Source organism: Macrotis lagotis, chromosome 2 (genome assembly GCF_037893015.1).
Source record: "Macrotis lagotis isolate mMagLag1 chromosome 2, bilby.v1.9.chrom.fasta, whole genome shotgun sequence".
Taxonomy (NCBI): domain Eukaryota; kingdom Metazoa; phylum Chordata; class Mammalia; order Peramelemorphia; family Peramelidae; genus Macrotis; species Macrotis lagotis.
Window position 1 is genome coordinate 323306410 of NC_133659.1, and position 17745 is coordinate 323324154.

Genomic DNA, 17745 nt, shown 5'->3' on the forward strand with positions numbered 1-17745 from the left:
TACCTATTTGTCAAAGTTTGTCCAAGTTTATGCTCATTGCTTCCATGACACCATCTATTCATCTCACTCTGCTATCCCCTTTTCCTTTGGCCTTTAATCTTTCCCAATATCAGATTCTTTTCTAGTGAATCCCATTTTCTCATTATGTAGCCAAAATATTTAAGCTTCGGTTAGGGTATTTGACCTTCTAGTGAATACTCTAAATTAATTTCTTTAAGTATTGGCTGATTTGACCTTCTTGCTATCCAAGGCCTGTCTCAATACAGCACAAGTTCTTAGGCACATTCGCTTAGTATTCATACTAGAATATTATCAACTTTAGTATTACATTTATTCCATAATCTTTTTAATTTAAAAAGGAAAGGGAAACATAAGTTGATTTAGTAACAAGATAAATAAAGGGTAACTGTTCTGTGATGTAAAGATAAAAGACCTGGCTCAAGTGGTTAAAGAATGTGTCCATGTGTGCCATGGGCTTGTTTAGAAAGCACACAAGGATGTAACTAGATGAGGACAAGAAGAACAGATTTGTTTCTGGGGCTGCCATTCCACTGGAACATTGTTCTGCTTAGAGATGCCTCAGACCAATATGGAAGTTCCTTCTTCAACCCCTCTAGTCATATTTATATGGGTTCATAAATGCCTATGAATGTACGTGAGCACTGACACCTTAAAAAATCCATTAAGAAGTGTACTTTTGAAGGTAAGCCAAGTTTTCATCCAAGGAAAAAATAGGCAAGCGTCTTAGTATGTGTGTTGGATAGATAAGTACAGATTGAAGTCCACCCACACCTTCTCATCTTGCATGAATTTCTTCTATGTTTTTTCATTAGTCCTTTGTAAATGATCCACTTGATAAATGGGAGGCTTTCTCTGTCTGTCTATCTAGTGTCTGTCATTCATATTCCATGACTAGCTTTTATAATCATAATATCCTTGAAAATGTTTTTCTGCCATAATCATTTGGTGACATGTTGGACCATGTATCTTCTCATTGTATCATTTTGACTCTTTGGAGACCTCATGAGAGCCTTTGTTATGAATCCTCTAGAGAAGAACTACTCATAATAATTCTAGAGGTGACCCTCTGGTTTGTTTTATATTACACAGGCTATTCATAGTTGTATCACTTTGTTACATGTTCTCCATCTCTGATATCTTTTATCCCACTTTGAATGCAGATACTACTACTGACAGCATTTGACTCACACCAACCCAGCTCCTTTCTTTGTCTTTTGAGTCGTCTAGAATTAATTTTTAAAAAAAAATGTTGTTGCTGTCAGAAAGAGCCACCAATCAAAACTCACTTTAAAAATGAATACTCCAAGAACCAGATATTTGTTGACTTGATTTGAATAACCTGATTAAGGGTTTTGGTGGGGGGGGGGTTGCAAGGCAATGAGGTTAAGTGAATTACCCAGGATCATATAACTAGGTAATTAATAAGTATCTGGGATCGGATCTGAACTCAGGTCTTCCTGAGGCTGTTGCTCTATCCCCCACACCACCTAGCTGCCATCATTAAGTCTTTTATAGATGTTCTTTTCTAATTCTATGTTCTTAGCTTCTATGTTCTTTAAAACCTAACTCAAATGGTCCCTCCTTCAGAAAACCTTTCCTGTTCCTAGTACAATTAAGTAAACCATGGAGTAAATCTATAGATCAGGAAGGTATTGGCCATCCTAAGGAGACTGGTCTTCCACTCTGAGATTGCCTATAGTTACCATGTTAAAATAGAAGCTTGAATTTCTCTGCACTGGTATTTAGATTGGCTCATTATACTATAATTGCAGAGCTATAAAGATTAGGAGGGAGAAAAAGAAAATCAAGAAAGGCTTCTGTAAGATGTAGGAGGGGGTATCTAGATGGCTTCTTCTCAGTGTCTATGACATACTGAGGTCATGGATATAAAGGTATGTAAAGAATGTAATAGCAATAACCTTGACAATATCTTCTGAAGACTTTTCTATACCTTCAGGAGTGTCTATGATCATGGTTTCCTTCCTAGTTCTTTACTAAGCATTTTGCTTGCATCCTGCTGTGTTCTTATCCATTGTTTTGTAATGTATTTATTTAGTATTAAATATATTTTACTATGTTTTTATTCTAGCTATTTGCATATTTGCCACATCAGGCCACTTGGATATAATTTCCATGAAGTCAGGACAAACATTTTATTTGAACTTGCTATTTCTGATAAGAGGATGGATCAGATGATTTCAAGAACATTTACAGCTCTGGCTGTATGCTCCTTTAGAACCTAAAACAGTGCTCTGCATACAGCAGGTGCTAAGTATATGTTTCCTGAATTACAATAAAAAACTACTTCCAGCTAGTCATAGTTAGCATAAAAGAATTATAACAAAAAACTATTTCCCTTAGAAAAGTAAGTTAATTATTCCAGGGTACACTTACCTAATGGATCAGCTTTTCCATCTTTGTCTGGAACTGTGAACACCCCAACTACCCGATGACCTTCTTTCCGGAGGTGACTATAGACTTCTTGCCCAAAGAGACTCTGGCCTATAAGTGCCAACTTCAGCTTATTTTTATAATAAACCTGGGAAATAATTATGTTGATGTTTTAGAATGAATAGAGGGAAATCACAAGTCTTTTGTCACACAAAAATAATTTTATGGATACTATATATATATATATATATATATATATATATATATATATATATACACACATATATATATATGTAAAAAATACGTTTTTCATTTTTGAGAACACTTTATAATTTTCATAGAAATTTCTTCCCAAGAGCCCTGTAAAGTAGGATAAACATTATTTCCTTTTTCCACAGGAAGAAATGGAGGCTCAGAGTTTTTAAATGACTGGCCCACTGTCATATGTCTAGCTAACCAGCAGAGAAAGAACTTGAACCCAAGCCTTCTGACCCCTACCCCCTGCCCAGGGTCCCTGCCCAGACAGAGACTGCTTTATCCAAAGAGCAAAATTAATAAAAATTATTTAAAAGTCTCCCTTTGAATGTTAATGGGCACCATTCACAGAAGTGCTAATCAGCAAAGTTGACTTTTTTGTTTTGTTTATAAAATCTTTTTTATTATATTTATTTTTATTTTTGTACAAATGTTTTTTATACATTACATTCTTGTTTAAGAGTAAACATAATACCACCTCCCCCCAAAAATGTAGACCCTCATGGGCAACAAAGTAAAGGAAAGAGAAAAAAATTAAAAATAAAATAAAAAATAATAATAGGGGCAGCTAAGTGGTGCAGTGAATAGAGCACTGACCCAGGAGTTGGGAGCACCCAAGCTCAAATCTGGCCCCAGACACCCAACAATCACCCAGTTGTATGACCCTTGGCAAGTAACCCCAACCCCACTGCCCTGCAAAAACCAAACCAAAACAAAATAAAAATTAATAATGATGATGATGATGATGATGATGATGATGATGATGATGATGATGATGGCAGCTAGGTGGCACAGTGGACAGAGCGCTGGCCCTGGAGTCAGGAGCATCTCAGTTCAAATCTGGCCTCAGACACCCAACAGTCACCCAGCTGTACAGCCCTGGGCAAGCCACCCAACCCCATCAGCCCTGAAACCCCCCCAAATATATATTATTTATAATAATAATAATAATAATAATAATAAATGTGCTTCGATCTGTATTCCAACATCACCAACTCTGTCATGGGTGGATCACATTCTTTATGATAAGTCCTTCACAAAAGCTACTTCCATATATTTCTACTCTTGCCATTGCTTATCACAACTCCCTCAATTCATACCTCCCCACTACTATATACTATATTTTCTTTCTCGTTTCACTCTGTCTTCTTAAATGTGCTGTAGGGTAGCTGAGTGGTGCAGCAGACTGATCACCAGCCCTGGGGACAAGAGGCCCCAAGCCCACCTACCACCCCTAAGGCCCAGCAACTACCCGGCCCTGTGGTCCTGGACAGGCCATCCAATCCCAGCCCCTTGCAAGAAGTAAAAAAGAAAATGTGTTATATCTGACCACTCTCCCCCATGGTCCACCCTCTCCTCCATCACTCACATCCCTCCCTTTCTCCCGTCCCCCTTCTTTCCTTCTTACTCTAGTTGCCTATACCCCATTGAGTGTATATGCTGTTTCCTTTCCAGGCCACCTTTGATAAGACCGAAGGTTCCCTCATTCCCCCTTGCCTTCCCCCCTTCCATATCATTGCAATAGCTCCTTGTAATAAAAAAATCTTATTATATGAAATATCTTAGCCTATTCCACCTCTCCTTTCTCTTACTCCCATTATATTTCCCTTTTAGCCATTGACTCCACTTTTACAATATATTATATCTTCAAATTCAAATTCTCCTGTCTTCATCTATAAAAACTCCTTCTACCTGCTCTATTAAATGAGAAGTTTCTTATGAGTATTATCAGTATCATTTTTCTATGCAGGAATACATGTAGTTCATCATCATTAAATCCCTTATATTTTACCCTTCTCCTCCACTTTCTATGCTTCACCTGAGTCCTGTATTTGAAGATCAAATGTTCTGTTCAGCTCTGGCCATTCCAACAGGAACATTTGAAATTCCCCTGGTTCATTAAAAGTCCATCTTTTTTCCTGGAAGAGGACGTTCAGTTTTGCTGGGTAGTTGATTCTCAGTTGCATTCCAAGCTCTTTTGCCTTCTGGAATAATATCTCCCAAGCCCTATGAGCCTTTAATGTAGTTGCTGCTAAGTCCTGTGTGATCCTGACTGAGGTTCCACAATATTTGAATTGTGTCCTTCTGGCTGCTTGTAATATTTTCCCTTTGACTTTGGAGTTCTGGAACTTGGCTATAATATTCCTGGGGGTTGTTTTCTTTATCTCTTTCCAGGGGAGATCAGTGGATTCTCTCCATTTCTATTTTGCCCTCTTCCCTCCTGGTGTGTGAATGACCACAAGTGCACCCCTCTGCCACAGGGCTGTGGCGGGGGCCTGCTGTTCTCTGGGGGGGCCTAGACTGTGATGAGAATCTGAATGCGGTCAGAGCCCCTGTTCCGGGGGCAAAGGACAGACCTCAAAAGTCTCTCTCCACTCCCCTACCTAGGCTGAGCACTCAAGCCTCTATTGCCTGGAGGCTCCTGCTTACCGGCTCTGCCTGTTTCCGTTTCCTGGATTTGGGCTGCTATGGTGGCTGCTTGCTGAGTGCCCTGAGGGCTGAGCTTCACGTGCTTGCTCTGGCAGAGTTCCCCCCACTGATCTTCCAAGTTGTTCCCAGTGCTCCCTGGGATGTAGGACAGGAAACTGCTCCCACTGCCATGAACCGTGGCTCCCAGGCACCCTGGGTTTGCCTCTGAGAGGCTGAAGTTCCGTCACTCTGGCAGGCTGTCCCTCTAAGCCCATTGAACAGAGCCTTTCCACTGTTTTCCAGGTTACCCTGGGCTGGAGAATTGCCTCACTGGATCTCTCTGTGGGTTCTGCCTTTCAAAAATTTAGAGTTGTTATTTTATGAGTTTTGAGAGAGAGCACCTAAGAGAGGCTCTTCTCCTGTCGCCATCTTGGCTCCACCCCAGCAAAGTTGATTTCAATGAGAAGTCACAAGGTGGGCCAGAAAAAAAAAATGAAAGATATATTTTATAATTCTACAGTTGTTAAAAGTTCAATTAAATAGTATAATGCTCATTAAAAAAATTAGCCTAGGATAGCTAGGTTTTGTTGTAATAAATAGAGTACAGTTCCTGAAGTCAGGACCTGTAGTTCAAATACAGCCTCTGACACTTGACACTAATTGTGTGATCCAGGACAAGTCACGTAACCCTGATACCTCTTTCCAGCACTGCCCCACCCATAACATACATGTACATACTATAATAAGGCCCAAACAATTAATTAATTAATTAATTAGTTAATAAAAATACCTTGTACTTTTATAGAACTTTGAAGTTCATAAAACACTGTAAATATGTTATCTTATTTGATCAATAAAACAATCTTGTGAGGCAGATGTTATTATTACACCTATTTGGAAACTATTACAATTTTAGGTGGAGATCAGTGTATGAGGCCGTGGCAAAAGATACAACTCTTAAGATGTGGCCTGGTTTCGAAGCATAAGTGCTTGGGAGCTGATTGGGAACATTTTGGGCCATGACTTGGGGCTGAATCCTTCATATATTGACTGTGTATAGACATTATGGATAGAAGAAAAGAAATAAAACATATTTCTTGTCCTCAAGAATCTTTCGATTTAGCAAGTAAGGTTTTAAAAAGTACGTATTTGGCTATTTATGGTGTAAGTGTATAGGAGAGGCCCAGATAGAAGAAAAACAAGAGATTTAAGTAGTAAAACATCTCTACATTCTGAGGGGAGGATAAGGGGTTTTTAGGGGAAGGAAATCAGTGAAGGTACCACAGAAATAGCTCATGAGGTAGATTTGAAATAGCAGATTATTGGCTTGGAGGGGGGATACAAGGGGAAACACAGGATAAGAGAGAGGTTTGGTAAAGCATCCATTGCATATGAAGGTTGAGATGTGTGGTTGAGTCATACTAGGTCAGCACCATGGTCAAGGACAACAGGGAAGATGAGAAGAGAGAGCTGATCCCATTGTTGCCTGGAGAAGTGCCTAGTCACCTGAGGTGGGCTCAACTTTTATGTCTTTATATCTGGTTGGCTTTGGGGATGGAGGTGGATGGAGAACTAATTGAATAAGGATAATTTCTCTATTGGAACTCAAAGAATTCTTGTTATCCTAGATTTGCAGAAATTTTCATTGGTTTTGGTAGGTGACACACTCTAGGAGAGACTATTCAGAAAGGGAATATAGGTTGGTGAGAACCCTTCTAGACTTCACTGTATGCTTCCCTTGGATGCTGTTTCCCCTGAGAAATGACCCCTGGGAAAAGGGTCCCCTTTTCTTACATGTTCCCAGAGATCTTGTGCTGTATGACGTTGGCAAGTCTCTGTGATGGCTTAGGGTGGGTATGTGGGAGTAAAGACATTAATTTGTCGTTATTAGGGAAGTCTGACTTTTTTAACTTTCCTGAAAAAGACAGTACCTGTCTGGGACTCTGCCCATTAACCTGGGGTTTAAGAATACCAGATATAGTAATATAGTGGGAATTCAATGCTAATCTAAAGGTTTAATATTTCATTTTAGCATTTGTGGGGGTAGGGAATATACTTAAAGGTTTTAAGCAAGAGACATGATCAACCATAATTATAAAGGTTACTCTGGCAGTGAAGTGAAGAATGAATTGGAGAAGATAGAGATGGAAACACTGGTGGAGAAAAGGGCAGCATACAATTTTATTTACTTATTTTTAAAATTCAATTTAATTTTATTTTCACTTCCAAATTCTCTTCTTCACCTACTCCACCTTGTTGAGAAGGCTAGAAAAACAAAGAATATTACAAATACGTAGAGCCATATAAAACAAATTCCTGCATTAGCCATGCCAAAAAATTAAGGAAGAAAAGAAGATATGTTTCAATTTCTATTCAATTTCTATTCTGGTCCTCTGAGTTCTCTATCTGGAGATGGATAGTATGTTTCAAAATGAGTACTTTGGAATTATGATTGGTTATTTTGTTGATCAGAGTTAGCTATCTTTATGATATTGTTGTTACATAAAATATTCTTGTGGTTCTGGTCATCTCACTCTGCCATTGTTCATATAAGTCTTCCCAGGCTTTTCTGAAATTATCCCCTTCGTCATTTCTTATAGCACAATAGAATTCCATCATAATCATCTACCATAACTTGTTCAACAACTCACCAACTGATGGGTACCCAATCAGTTTCTAATTCTTTGCCATCAAAAAAGAGTTGCTAGATTTTTTTGATAAAAGTGAGTCATTTTCTTCTTTTGTTGATCTCTTTAAGGGTATAGACCTAGTAGTGATATTACTGGGTCAAAAGGTATATAAAGTTTGAGCAATTTTTCTTCTCAGGAATTATTGGATCAGTTTATAGCTCTACCAGTGATGCATTAGTGACCAGTTTTCCCACAGCCCCTCCAGTGGTTGTCTTCCTTTTTCTGTTCTTAGTTAATCTAGTGGGTATAAGATAGTATCAAAGAATTGTTTTAATTTGCATTAATAGTGACATCTAGAATTTTTATATAGCTATTTATAGCTTTGATTTCTTCTGACATCCTGTTCCTATTAATTTATCAATTGGAAGAATATGGTATTTAATTTTAAAAACATGCCCCATGAAAGCATGAATTCAAAAGACAGAAATAAGAGCAGGTTAGTTCAAAGCAATATCGTGGATAAACATCTTGTAGCAAACTATGTTGCTGCAAATAGTCTACTTCAAAGAATGTAAGTTTTTAAAGACTTATTTTTTAAAGGGTAAAAAAAGTAACTACTTGACAGATCAATGGTGGGAATGTAGTTTTTTTTAACATTATTAGTCATGGAAAGGAACCCTTTCCTACAATAATTCTACAAATATTAAATACTTACTATTGGTGAGGTACTATGAAAGGTGCTAAGAAAACTCAAACACCACAGTTTTTATAAAGGAAGAAAGGGAAGACACAAAGTATTCTAGAAAGACTTGGGGCCAAAGATTCTACAACTGGAAGTGACTTTAGAGATAGTTCTAATCAAATCCCCTCTTTGTGTAGAGGAGGAAAGTCAGATTTTCTGGCCCTGATACAGTACAAAAGAGGAATGACTGACATTTTTTTTAAAAAAGTTAATTCTGAAATTCCTGAAGGTGTTGGTCAATAAACATTAAGTTCTTAAGTGCTAAACACTGAGGTGGTGATTCTATCTCATAAGGTCATGACAGACTGAAATATTTCTGGGCTGCCTACAAGTTAAATTACAGCTGCTTTTCCTCAGGCAAGCAAAATCATATAGCAAAGAGTGGTGATTCTCAAAGGTTTCAAGACCCCTTTAGATTCCTAGAAATTATTGAGGGCTCTCCCTTGTAAAGAATTTTGTTTGTGATATTTATATCTGCTTTTGTTTAGTCATTCAGTTTGTCAGACTCTTCATGACCCCATTTAGAATTTTCTTAGCAAAGATGCTGGGATGGTTTTCCATTTCCTTCTCCAGCTCATTTTACAGATAAGGAAACTGAGGTAAACAGGATTAAGTGATTTGCTCAGGGATACAGAGCTAGTAAGTGTTAAGTGACTGAGGCTAGGTTTGAACTCAGGAAGAGAAATCCTCCTGACTCTAAACCCAGTACTCAACAACTGTGACACCTAGCTGTAGAGTATCTAGGGCTATTCAATCAGAAATTATTGTTGTGGTGGTGGTTAAATGACTTGCTTGGGGTTACACAGATAGTCTGAAGCCGGATTTGAATACAGATCCTCCTGCCTTCAGGGCTTGTGCTATATCCACCACTCTACCTAGTTGCCCCCTCTATTAGGGACCCTCAGGAGGTCCCTAAAGAGTTTTGGGATCTCTCTGGAGACCCCAGATCATATTCTAAAACACACTGGCCAAGGACTTACAAGGTGACCTCTAATACTATCTACTCCAAACTGAAGTTTAACAGGAATCTCCATTCCACCATTCTTGGCTTGTGGCTAACCAGCTTCTTTCTGAACATTTCCCATGGTGGAGGTAACTCATTCCATCCAAACACAGTTCATTTCTATTTGGGACAGCTCTTATCATTAGTAAGCTTTTTCAATACAAAGCCCAAATCGAACTCTCTGTAATTTCCTCCTATTACTTTTAGTTTTGTGTACGACCTTTCGCACAAAGGTCAAGCCCTTTGATTCCATGGACCTTTGATTCCATCTTATCCTTTCTCCCTCACATTTACCCTCTCTCCTTAGCTCCTAGTTCCTTTCCTTCTGCCTACAAATATACTGAGGTTTTTAGACCATTTCTTTTTTTTAATTTCATTTATTTTGAGTTTTACAATTTTTCCCCTAATCTTACTTCCCTTCCCCCCACCCCCACAGAAGGCAATTTGCCAGTCTTTACATTGTTTCCATGGTATAGATTGATCCAAATTGAATGTATACCACTTCTTTAAGACACTCCTTAAACAGCCAAACTTTTTTTTGCAACGTCATCAGAGTTAAATGACTTACCCAGGATCACTCAGCTAGTAAGTGTCAGGTAGCTGAGACTGAATTTGAATTCAGGCCCTCCTGAAACTAGGACCAGTACTTAACCACTGAGCTACCTACCTGCCCCAATAGCTAAACTCTTAAAAATAATTGCCTACATTAATGGTTTCTACTTCATTTCCTCTCAGTTTTTAGAATCCCTGGTAATATGACCTTTGACCTAACTGAAACTACTCTCCCTAAAGTTACTGGTGACATCCTGATTGCAAAATCCATGATTATTTTCTCAGTTCTCATCCTTGACTCCTCTGCAAAATCTGATACTGTCAGCTACTCTCTTCTCCTAGATGCTATCCTCTCTGGCTTGTTCCTGATATTACTCTCTTCTACTTTTCCTTCTACCTGCCTAACCACTCCTTCTCAGCCTCCCTAGCCCACTCATGTCCTTTAAGTGTAGGCACACCACAGAGTCCCATCCTTGTCTCTTCTTTCTCTCTACCTCCTTTCCTGGCCAACTCATCAGCTCCTACAGTTTCAATTATTGTCTCTAAAAAGATGATGCCTAGATCTATATATCCTGCTATGGTCTATCACCTAAGCTTCAGTTTGACATCATTGACTCCCTGTGGCAAAGTTTACAAGACACTGACTTATACAATGTCTTCCATATTTGATCTCTATTACTATATCTCTCCCTCCCCTTTATAAAGATGCAGTTTTACATTTACAAAATTCCAAGAAACAAAACCAGATCCTCATATGCTCTAAGTTCCAGTCAAATTTACCTGCATCCCCACATCTCTAGCCTCCATACCTTTGCATAGGCTGGACCCTATTTCTGGAATGTACTTCTTTCTTACTCCTGCCCCTTAGAATTCCTAGTTTCTTTCTTTTTTTTTTTTAAGATTTTTCAAGGCAGTGGGGTTAAGTGGCTTGCCCAAGGCCACACAGCTAGGTAATTATTAAGTGTCTGAGACCGGATTTGAACTCAGGTACTCCTGACTCCAGGGCCGGTGCTCTTATCCACTGCGCCACCTATCCGCCCCCCAGCTTCTTTCAGAACTGAACACTAATACCCCATTCAGTTTGAGGCCCTTCTTGGTGGACTTAACTATCCAAATCTCCTGCTCAAACTTTCTTATATTTACTTTGTGTAAATTTTCTATCCATTTAAATGTGTTTTATTATTTCTCCTTCCTGAAAAATGCTTTTTTGAAGGCAGTGTTGATTTTAGTTTTGTACTCAGAGCAATGCCTGGAATAGCAGATGCTAAATAAATATTCACTGAATGAAGGATCATCATGATCCACAAGTTTAGGAACTCTGTCAAAGGACATTAGTCTGGCTTGAATCACTTTTTATATTCCTGGCAAGTCCTAGCAATCACAACTCTCTGAATGTTGCAAACTCTTTAATAACGTATTGGGCAATTTTCCAGTAATTGAAACATGTTGACTGATTCTTTAAAGAATATGCCTTCTTCCCCTTTTTGAAAAGCTGACAATTTTGTCTGTCTCCAGGCTTGCAAAACTTTTTACTTTCTAATTAATTTTTCCCAAAGATCAAATGAGATGTTTGTAAAGTGTTTGGCACATGGTAGCTATTTAAAGGTAATTTCCTTTCCTTTCCTTCCTCAAAGATCACTAATAGGACCTCTGCAATTAACTGAGTTTTATTGCTGTATGATGCAATTCATTTCATCTTGATTACAAAGGTCTTAAAAGAAGCTAGTTCATCAACTCTTCAATTCTCTTGGAACCATTTTTGTCCTATACTCCTCAGCTTTCAGATCACTTTCATGGATAGAGAAAAGAGAAGTCTGAGAGGAGTTGAGTGGTTCTGCCTTCTCATCACTCCTGTTCTGTTGGGTTCAATCAATCACTGCTGTAACTTTTAAAATTTTCCTTTTTGAGGATCAGCTAGGTGGCGCAGTGGATAGAGCACCGGCCCTGGAGTCAGGAGGACCTGAGTTCAAATCTGGTCTCAGACACTTAATAATTACCTAGCTGTGTGGCCTTGGGCAAGCCACTTAACCCCATTGCCTTGCAAAAACCTAAAAAAATTCCCTTTTTTGATTTGATCATTCATCACAGTTTAGGAGGTGTGCCAGCTATGCCAGGTTGCCAGAAGTAAATGACTTGCTCAGAGTACTTGGTTATTAAGTGTCTAAGACCATTTCAAATTTCAATGGCTGTACTTTTAGCAAAGGGAAATTTGGAGGGAGGGAGGCCAACAGGATGATTTTGGAACTTAAATGAATTTAATTCACTATATTGACTTTTTTTTTAAGTTACAATTGAGATTCATGGTTTCATATTTTTTGTTCAGTTGTGTCTGTCTTCATGACCACAAGGAAAATACTGACCATGGGGTTTTCTTGGCAAAGATACTGGAGTGGTTTGCCATTTCCTTCTCTAGTGGATTAAGGTAAACAGAGGTAAACTGATTTGCCCAGGGTCACATAGCTAGAACATTATCTGAGGCTGGATTTAAACTTAGGATATCCTGACTCAAGATCCAGTGTTCTCTTCACTGCATCACTTAGCTGCCTCATGATTTTGAATGCAATCCTCTTTTTCTATTCTGATTTGGTCATAGAAATCATCATGTTGATTTTTTTTTTGGTAAGGCAATAGGGTGACTTGTCCAAGTAACTTGCCCAAGGCCACACATCTAAGTAAGTATTAAGTGTCTGAGGCTGGATTTGAACTCAGGTATTCCAGACTCTAGGGCTGATACTCTATCCACTGCACCACCTAGCTGCCCCTCATGTTGAATGAGTTTTAATTTTCAAAGCAGAAACCAGGAAAGAACTTAAGGTCCAGAAGACTGCTCTGCAGTAGGTTCTTTGTTACATGGGATAGAATTATGACTTCTGGGGCAGGAGATTGGCTTTGCATGAAGACAAGTCTGGACTCTAAGTCCCGATAGTGGCATGCAGACAGGGACCTGAGTAACTTGGAGTGTGCTCTTGGGAACATTTCTTACCAGACCATAGATCATCCCGGGTCTTGGAAGTTTTGCTCTGAGCAAACTCAGTTAGCTTTCTGATGCTGATCAATGCACCAGGTCATTGTCTTGTTGACTTCCTCACTCTTTTAAGTGACCATCCCTGGTTGGGAAGAGGTACAAAGCTTTTGATCAGAGTATGAAAGGTTTTTGTTGATTCACTTCACTTTCTACTAACCAAAAACCAAATCTATCAATAGTGGAGAAAGGACTCTCTTGTGGATTGTGTCTGCAACTTCTGGACATTTGCAATGGCACTCTAGATCAGTTAGACACTGGGAGGGACAGTTTAATGTATAAAAGGCCTGATGGGTCTGGTTTCAAGAATCAAATTGGAGAATACCCTCCCAAGTCTCAAACAGTAGATTAGAAAAGAGGTCCAGCTCAATGTTTGACCATGGTGGTCCCAGATTCTTTGTGGATCACAGCTGCTTTTCTTCCCTATGCTTACCCACCCACCTCATGCCTCATTCCCATGCAAGTTCGAAGCAGGGGTAGGGAGAGTAGTAGCCAACCTAAACAGACATCAAAAAAACATTTTAGTGATCCAGGTGTAATCAGTGGCAATAGAGAACATGGATGGGTGACCCTTGGGGAAAGAACCAATGACTAAGGAAAGTAAATGCTAATGAATCAGGTGAGAGAACATAAAGACCAATTAATCCTTGATACCACCTCATCTGCTATAATATTAATGGTGTTTGGGGGGGGGGATTGAATGTTTGATTTAACAGACCCAGAACATTTCTTATGACTTTAGAATAAGTTAGGTTTCTCTTTGACTACCATCAACAGACTTATAGCAGAGGCTGGCAAGGGCCACATGCCAAGTTGCATCAGCAGAATTAGAGTGTCACTACCCTGGAAGAGGCAACAAAGGGGTATGAGCAACCTCAGCACTTATAAAGAACAGCACTGATAAATTTAAAACTGAACTGTCTTCTTGTCACCCCACCTCTCCTTTTCCTCTGCTCCCTCCTTTTCTATTTTCTCCTCCTCCCTCTCCTGCTTCTCTTTTTTTCTCATTTCTTCTTAGTATCTGACAATTTATGCACTGGAACAAGGTTCTTATATCTTGCAATCCATTCCCTAGATACCTGGGATATCTGACCTTGAGCAGAGAAACTTCCTGCCAAGATGTTCCCCTAGTTAACTGTTTCCATTCTAATTTTGCCTGAATGATTGTGGAAAAGATTTTTAATTTTAAATATTCAAAATTATCCATTTAGAATCCTGTGGTCCTCTCTCTTCCTTGTTTCATCAAGTTCTCTTTTACTATTTGTAGTTGGAAAGATATCTCCTTCCCTTCTCCAATTGTTTATGCAGTGGATAGAGCACTGACCTTGGAGTCAGGTGGGTGGGAGTTTGAATTCAGCCTCAAGACACTTGATACTTACTAGCCATGTGACTTTGGGCAAGTCATTTACCCTGACTGCCTTGTATCCAGGGCTATCTCCAGTCATCTTGATTGATATCTGGCCACTGGACTCAATGGCTCTGGAGGAGAAAGTGAGGTTGGTGACTTCGCACAGGCTCCCCCACTCCAATCCAATTCATGTCCTTGTCATGATATCACCTCCCTGATGCTATGGTCTTCTTTGAGAATGAAGGACAAACATCAAGTCATGGTGTGAAATATTGATCTTCCCCTAATATCTTCCAACAGTTTTTGTCAAATAGTGAGTCTCCATCCCAATAGTTGGATTCCTGGCATTTGATCTTGACCATTGGAACCATTATTCTGTCTGTACCTACAACTTTTTGGTTAACCCTTTCCCCACTTTCTAAACTGAAAAAGGGTGGGGGTGTTAATTAGCATCATAAATTTCACTAACTCAAGTATATTATATTACATATTACATATTCTATAATTACAGCTATATTCAACATATCTTTTACCAAAATAGAGGCAAAATACTTGTCAGGAAAAGCTAAGCCATTTCCATCACCAAATCTCCAACAGCAGGAGGAAATCAAAAATAATTCAACTACAATATGTTCGTTAATGTACAGGTGGAAGACTAAGATATATTGTTCCACTAGAGCCAAGTAATTTTATACTAATCAACAAAGATAAGAAAATTTTTTCCCATAATTTCTGTTTTGTGAACATATGGAAGAAAAACATGTTTCAATCAAGATTCAAGGCCCCTTCAAAGAATGACATCAACTTGTAGAAACATGTTCTTCCACATTTAAATCAGGTATTAATGATGAATTTTTGGGACTGGAGCCAACAGTTTATGAGTCACAGACAAGACGCAGAATTTAATGAAGGATAACTGTTGAAAACAGTTTTAACTTATTTTTTTTAAACTGAGGGTGGGGTTTCTAGTTTAAGAAAACCCTAGAAATCCATCCCTTTCTACTCTAGTCTGAAGAGCCATTTATCCTTGGTGTGCTCCCCTTACCCCACATCTGTAAACAAACTTTTAAAATTTAAAAAGCATGTATGGATGCAGGGATATATGGAAATACCAACTATCTCCCCACAAACTGACTCGTCCCCCTCTCCTCAAAATACATAGGTAAGCACCAAACCAACTGAAGTTGGACAGGATTTACTTAGCTGGACAAAAGGAGGTTGGACATTCTAGATAGGAGGAATAATATGGGTTCAGCACATTATTATGACAATGGAAGACCTTTAATGATGAATTGAGCTTAGCATTTAAGCTGTGTGCAACCATTGGACTCCATGGTAGGTTGGTAAGTATGAGGATAATGAACAGGAAAGCATTGGTTTGGAATCCAGAAAACTTTTGGACAGATATGTAAAAAAGCAGGAATGAGGTGTAATTGAATCAGCTGTATGTAATGAGTTAAAGCAACCAGGAAGGTAAACGTCATTTCTTATGTTGATGGAAATCAATTATTTATTCAGGGCTCTGAAAAAGTTTGGCTAAAATCCTTAACTTTAATGGACTTGTGTCCTCATCAATGTAGGTACTCTTCCACCTGACAGTGATAGTAATCTAGCCACATCTTCTCATCCTTTATGATCACAGTTCACCTTCTCCCTGACATCTTCCAAAGTTCCAAAGACAACCTATCCAGCACATTGCTCTGGGTCAGGATTCAAATGTTTCTTGGAAAAGTGGAACACTTGGGCTCTCAGTGTAACCCCTATTTTTCACTTGCTGAACTGCATACATACTTAACTTTTCTTTAATATCTCCTGGTTCTACTTAAAGAGCGGTCCATATTGTATTGGTTTAATTTTTTCATTCTCTTCCTGATCTAATGTGTTACCCTCCCCTACAGTTCTGAGCCTTTGACAGGACTAATGCAACAATATATATGTGCACAAGGATATATGTGCATACTTATAAATATTTATATTATACATTTATAGATGTTTATATAATGTGGGGCAGCTAAGTAGTGCAGTGGATAGGGAGTTAGGAGGACAGGAGTTTGAATCAGACTAGCTGTGTGACCTTGGGCAAGTCAATTAACCCTGATTGCCTCCCATCCAACCATCCTGTTTCCTATCTGGCCACTGGATCCAGGTGATTCTAGAGAAGAAAGTGAGGCTGGCGACTTGGCACAACATCTCTCACTCAAATCCAATTCACGTGCTTGTCATGGCACATCACCTCCCTGATGGTACTGGTCTTCTTCAAGAATAAAGGACAAATGTCATCCCATTTATATGGGTATATTAATTATTTGCCATGCCAAAGGCTCAGAACTTTATACGTACCCCATGGTAAATGGAATTTTCTGGTACAAATGAAAATTTGTGGCAATGTTAAAGACTATCCTGCCCATCTCCCTTTTACATGCTGTGAGTTCCAGAGATTATTTTACTGAATTCAGAGAAAAATAAACTCCCATGATAAGGAGACGAAAGAGCAATCTCAGTGAGCAGAGATTCTAGGGAAACATTTTTACACAGACACTACAGCACTTCAGCTCTTAATTACACCAAAGGCTTTTTTTTCCTTCTAGAACCATTTCCACCCTGTTTCAGCAAAGGAAACCAAGGAGCAATTACTTTCCAAAATGGTATATAATTATCTGCATGGCCCCGCAGTCCCGCCTATGGGCATTTTCTCTTCTTCTCTAGGAGGCATTCCCTCCTGGGCAGGGCACCCTGGGAGCCTAACTTAGAAAGGCATCTCTAGCTCCTCAACCCAGAACATACTGGGGATAAATTCCTGTGCAACGTGTCCTCTCGCTCATTGGGCTTGTGGGCAGCTGATGCAATTCCACGGCAGAGCCGCCGGGCCGGCCGCCTTGACAGTACGGGGCACTGTATGGGAGCGGCTCGCGGGGCGGGGCGGCGGCTTCTGGCCACCCGAGCCCCCGCGGGACAAGCCAGCTGCCACATGGGGCCGGCCTCTGCTGGGTAGCCACCGCCCCGATTTCTCCTCCCGGGCCCCGGCAGCCAAGTCTGGCTGGGGCCAGGCACCCGGAGAGGGTGCTGAGAGCGCCGGCCCCCCGCCTTCCCCTGCGGCTGCTCACCAGGAGGGAGCCCAGAGAGCGCAGGCCGGTGCCCCCCGCGGTCCATTCATTCGTGAGCTCGCCCCGATCACTGCGGATCTCACCCCAGGACGGAGTCCTTCCCACGCGAGGACTAAAGGCGGCCGCCGGCCCTGCCCGTGGCCCCCAGCCCCTCTCGGCTGCCCCTAGCCCGTGCCCCCCGTGCCCGCCCCGTGCCCGCACTCACCCGGCCGCTGCAGAAGCGCCTCAGCAGCGGGCCGCTGCGCCACAGCATCTCGCCGGCTCGGCA

At 40.1% G+C, this 17745-nt stretch overlaps 1 protein-coding gene across 1 annotated transcript in view; it reads right to left on the minus strand.

Moving 5' to 3' along the window:
• The window catches only part of LOC141515302 (mitochondrial 10-formyltetrahydrofolate dehydrogenase), a 60312-nt gene extending 42567 nt beyond the window's left edge, over nt 1-17745 (minus strand). The window contains exons 1-2 of the mRNA XM_074226757.1: nt 17683-17745; nt 2416-2560 (exon numbers count right to left, since the gene is read on the minus strand). Of these exons, the coding sequence (XP_074082858.1) occupies nt 2416-2560; nt 17683-17730 (193 nt within the window). The 5' untranslated portion in view covers nt 17731-17745. The remainder of the gene's footprint in view (nt 1-2415; nt 2561-17682) is intronic.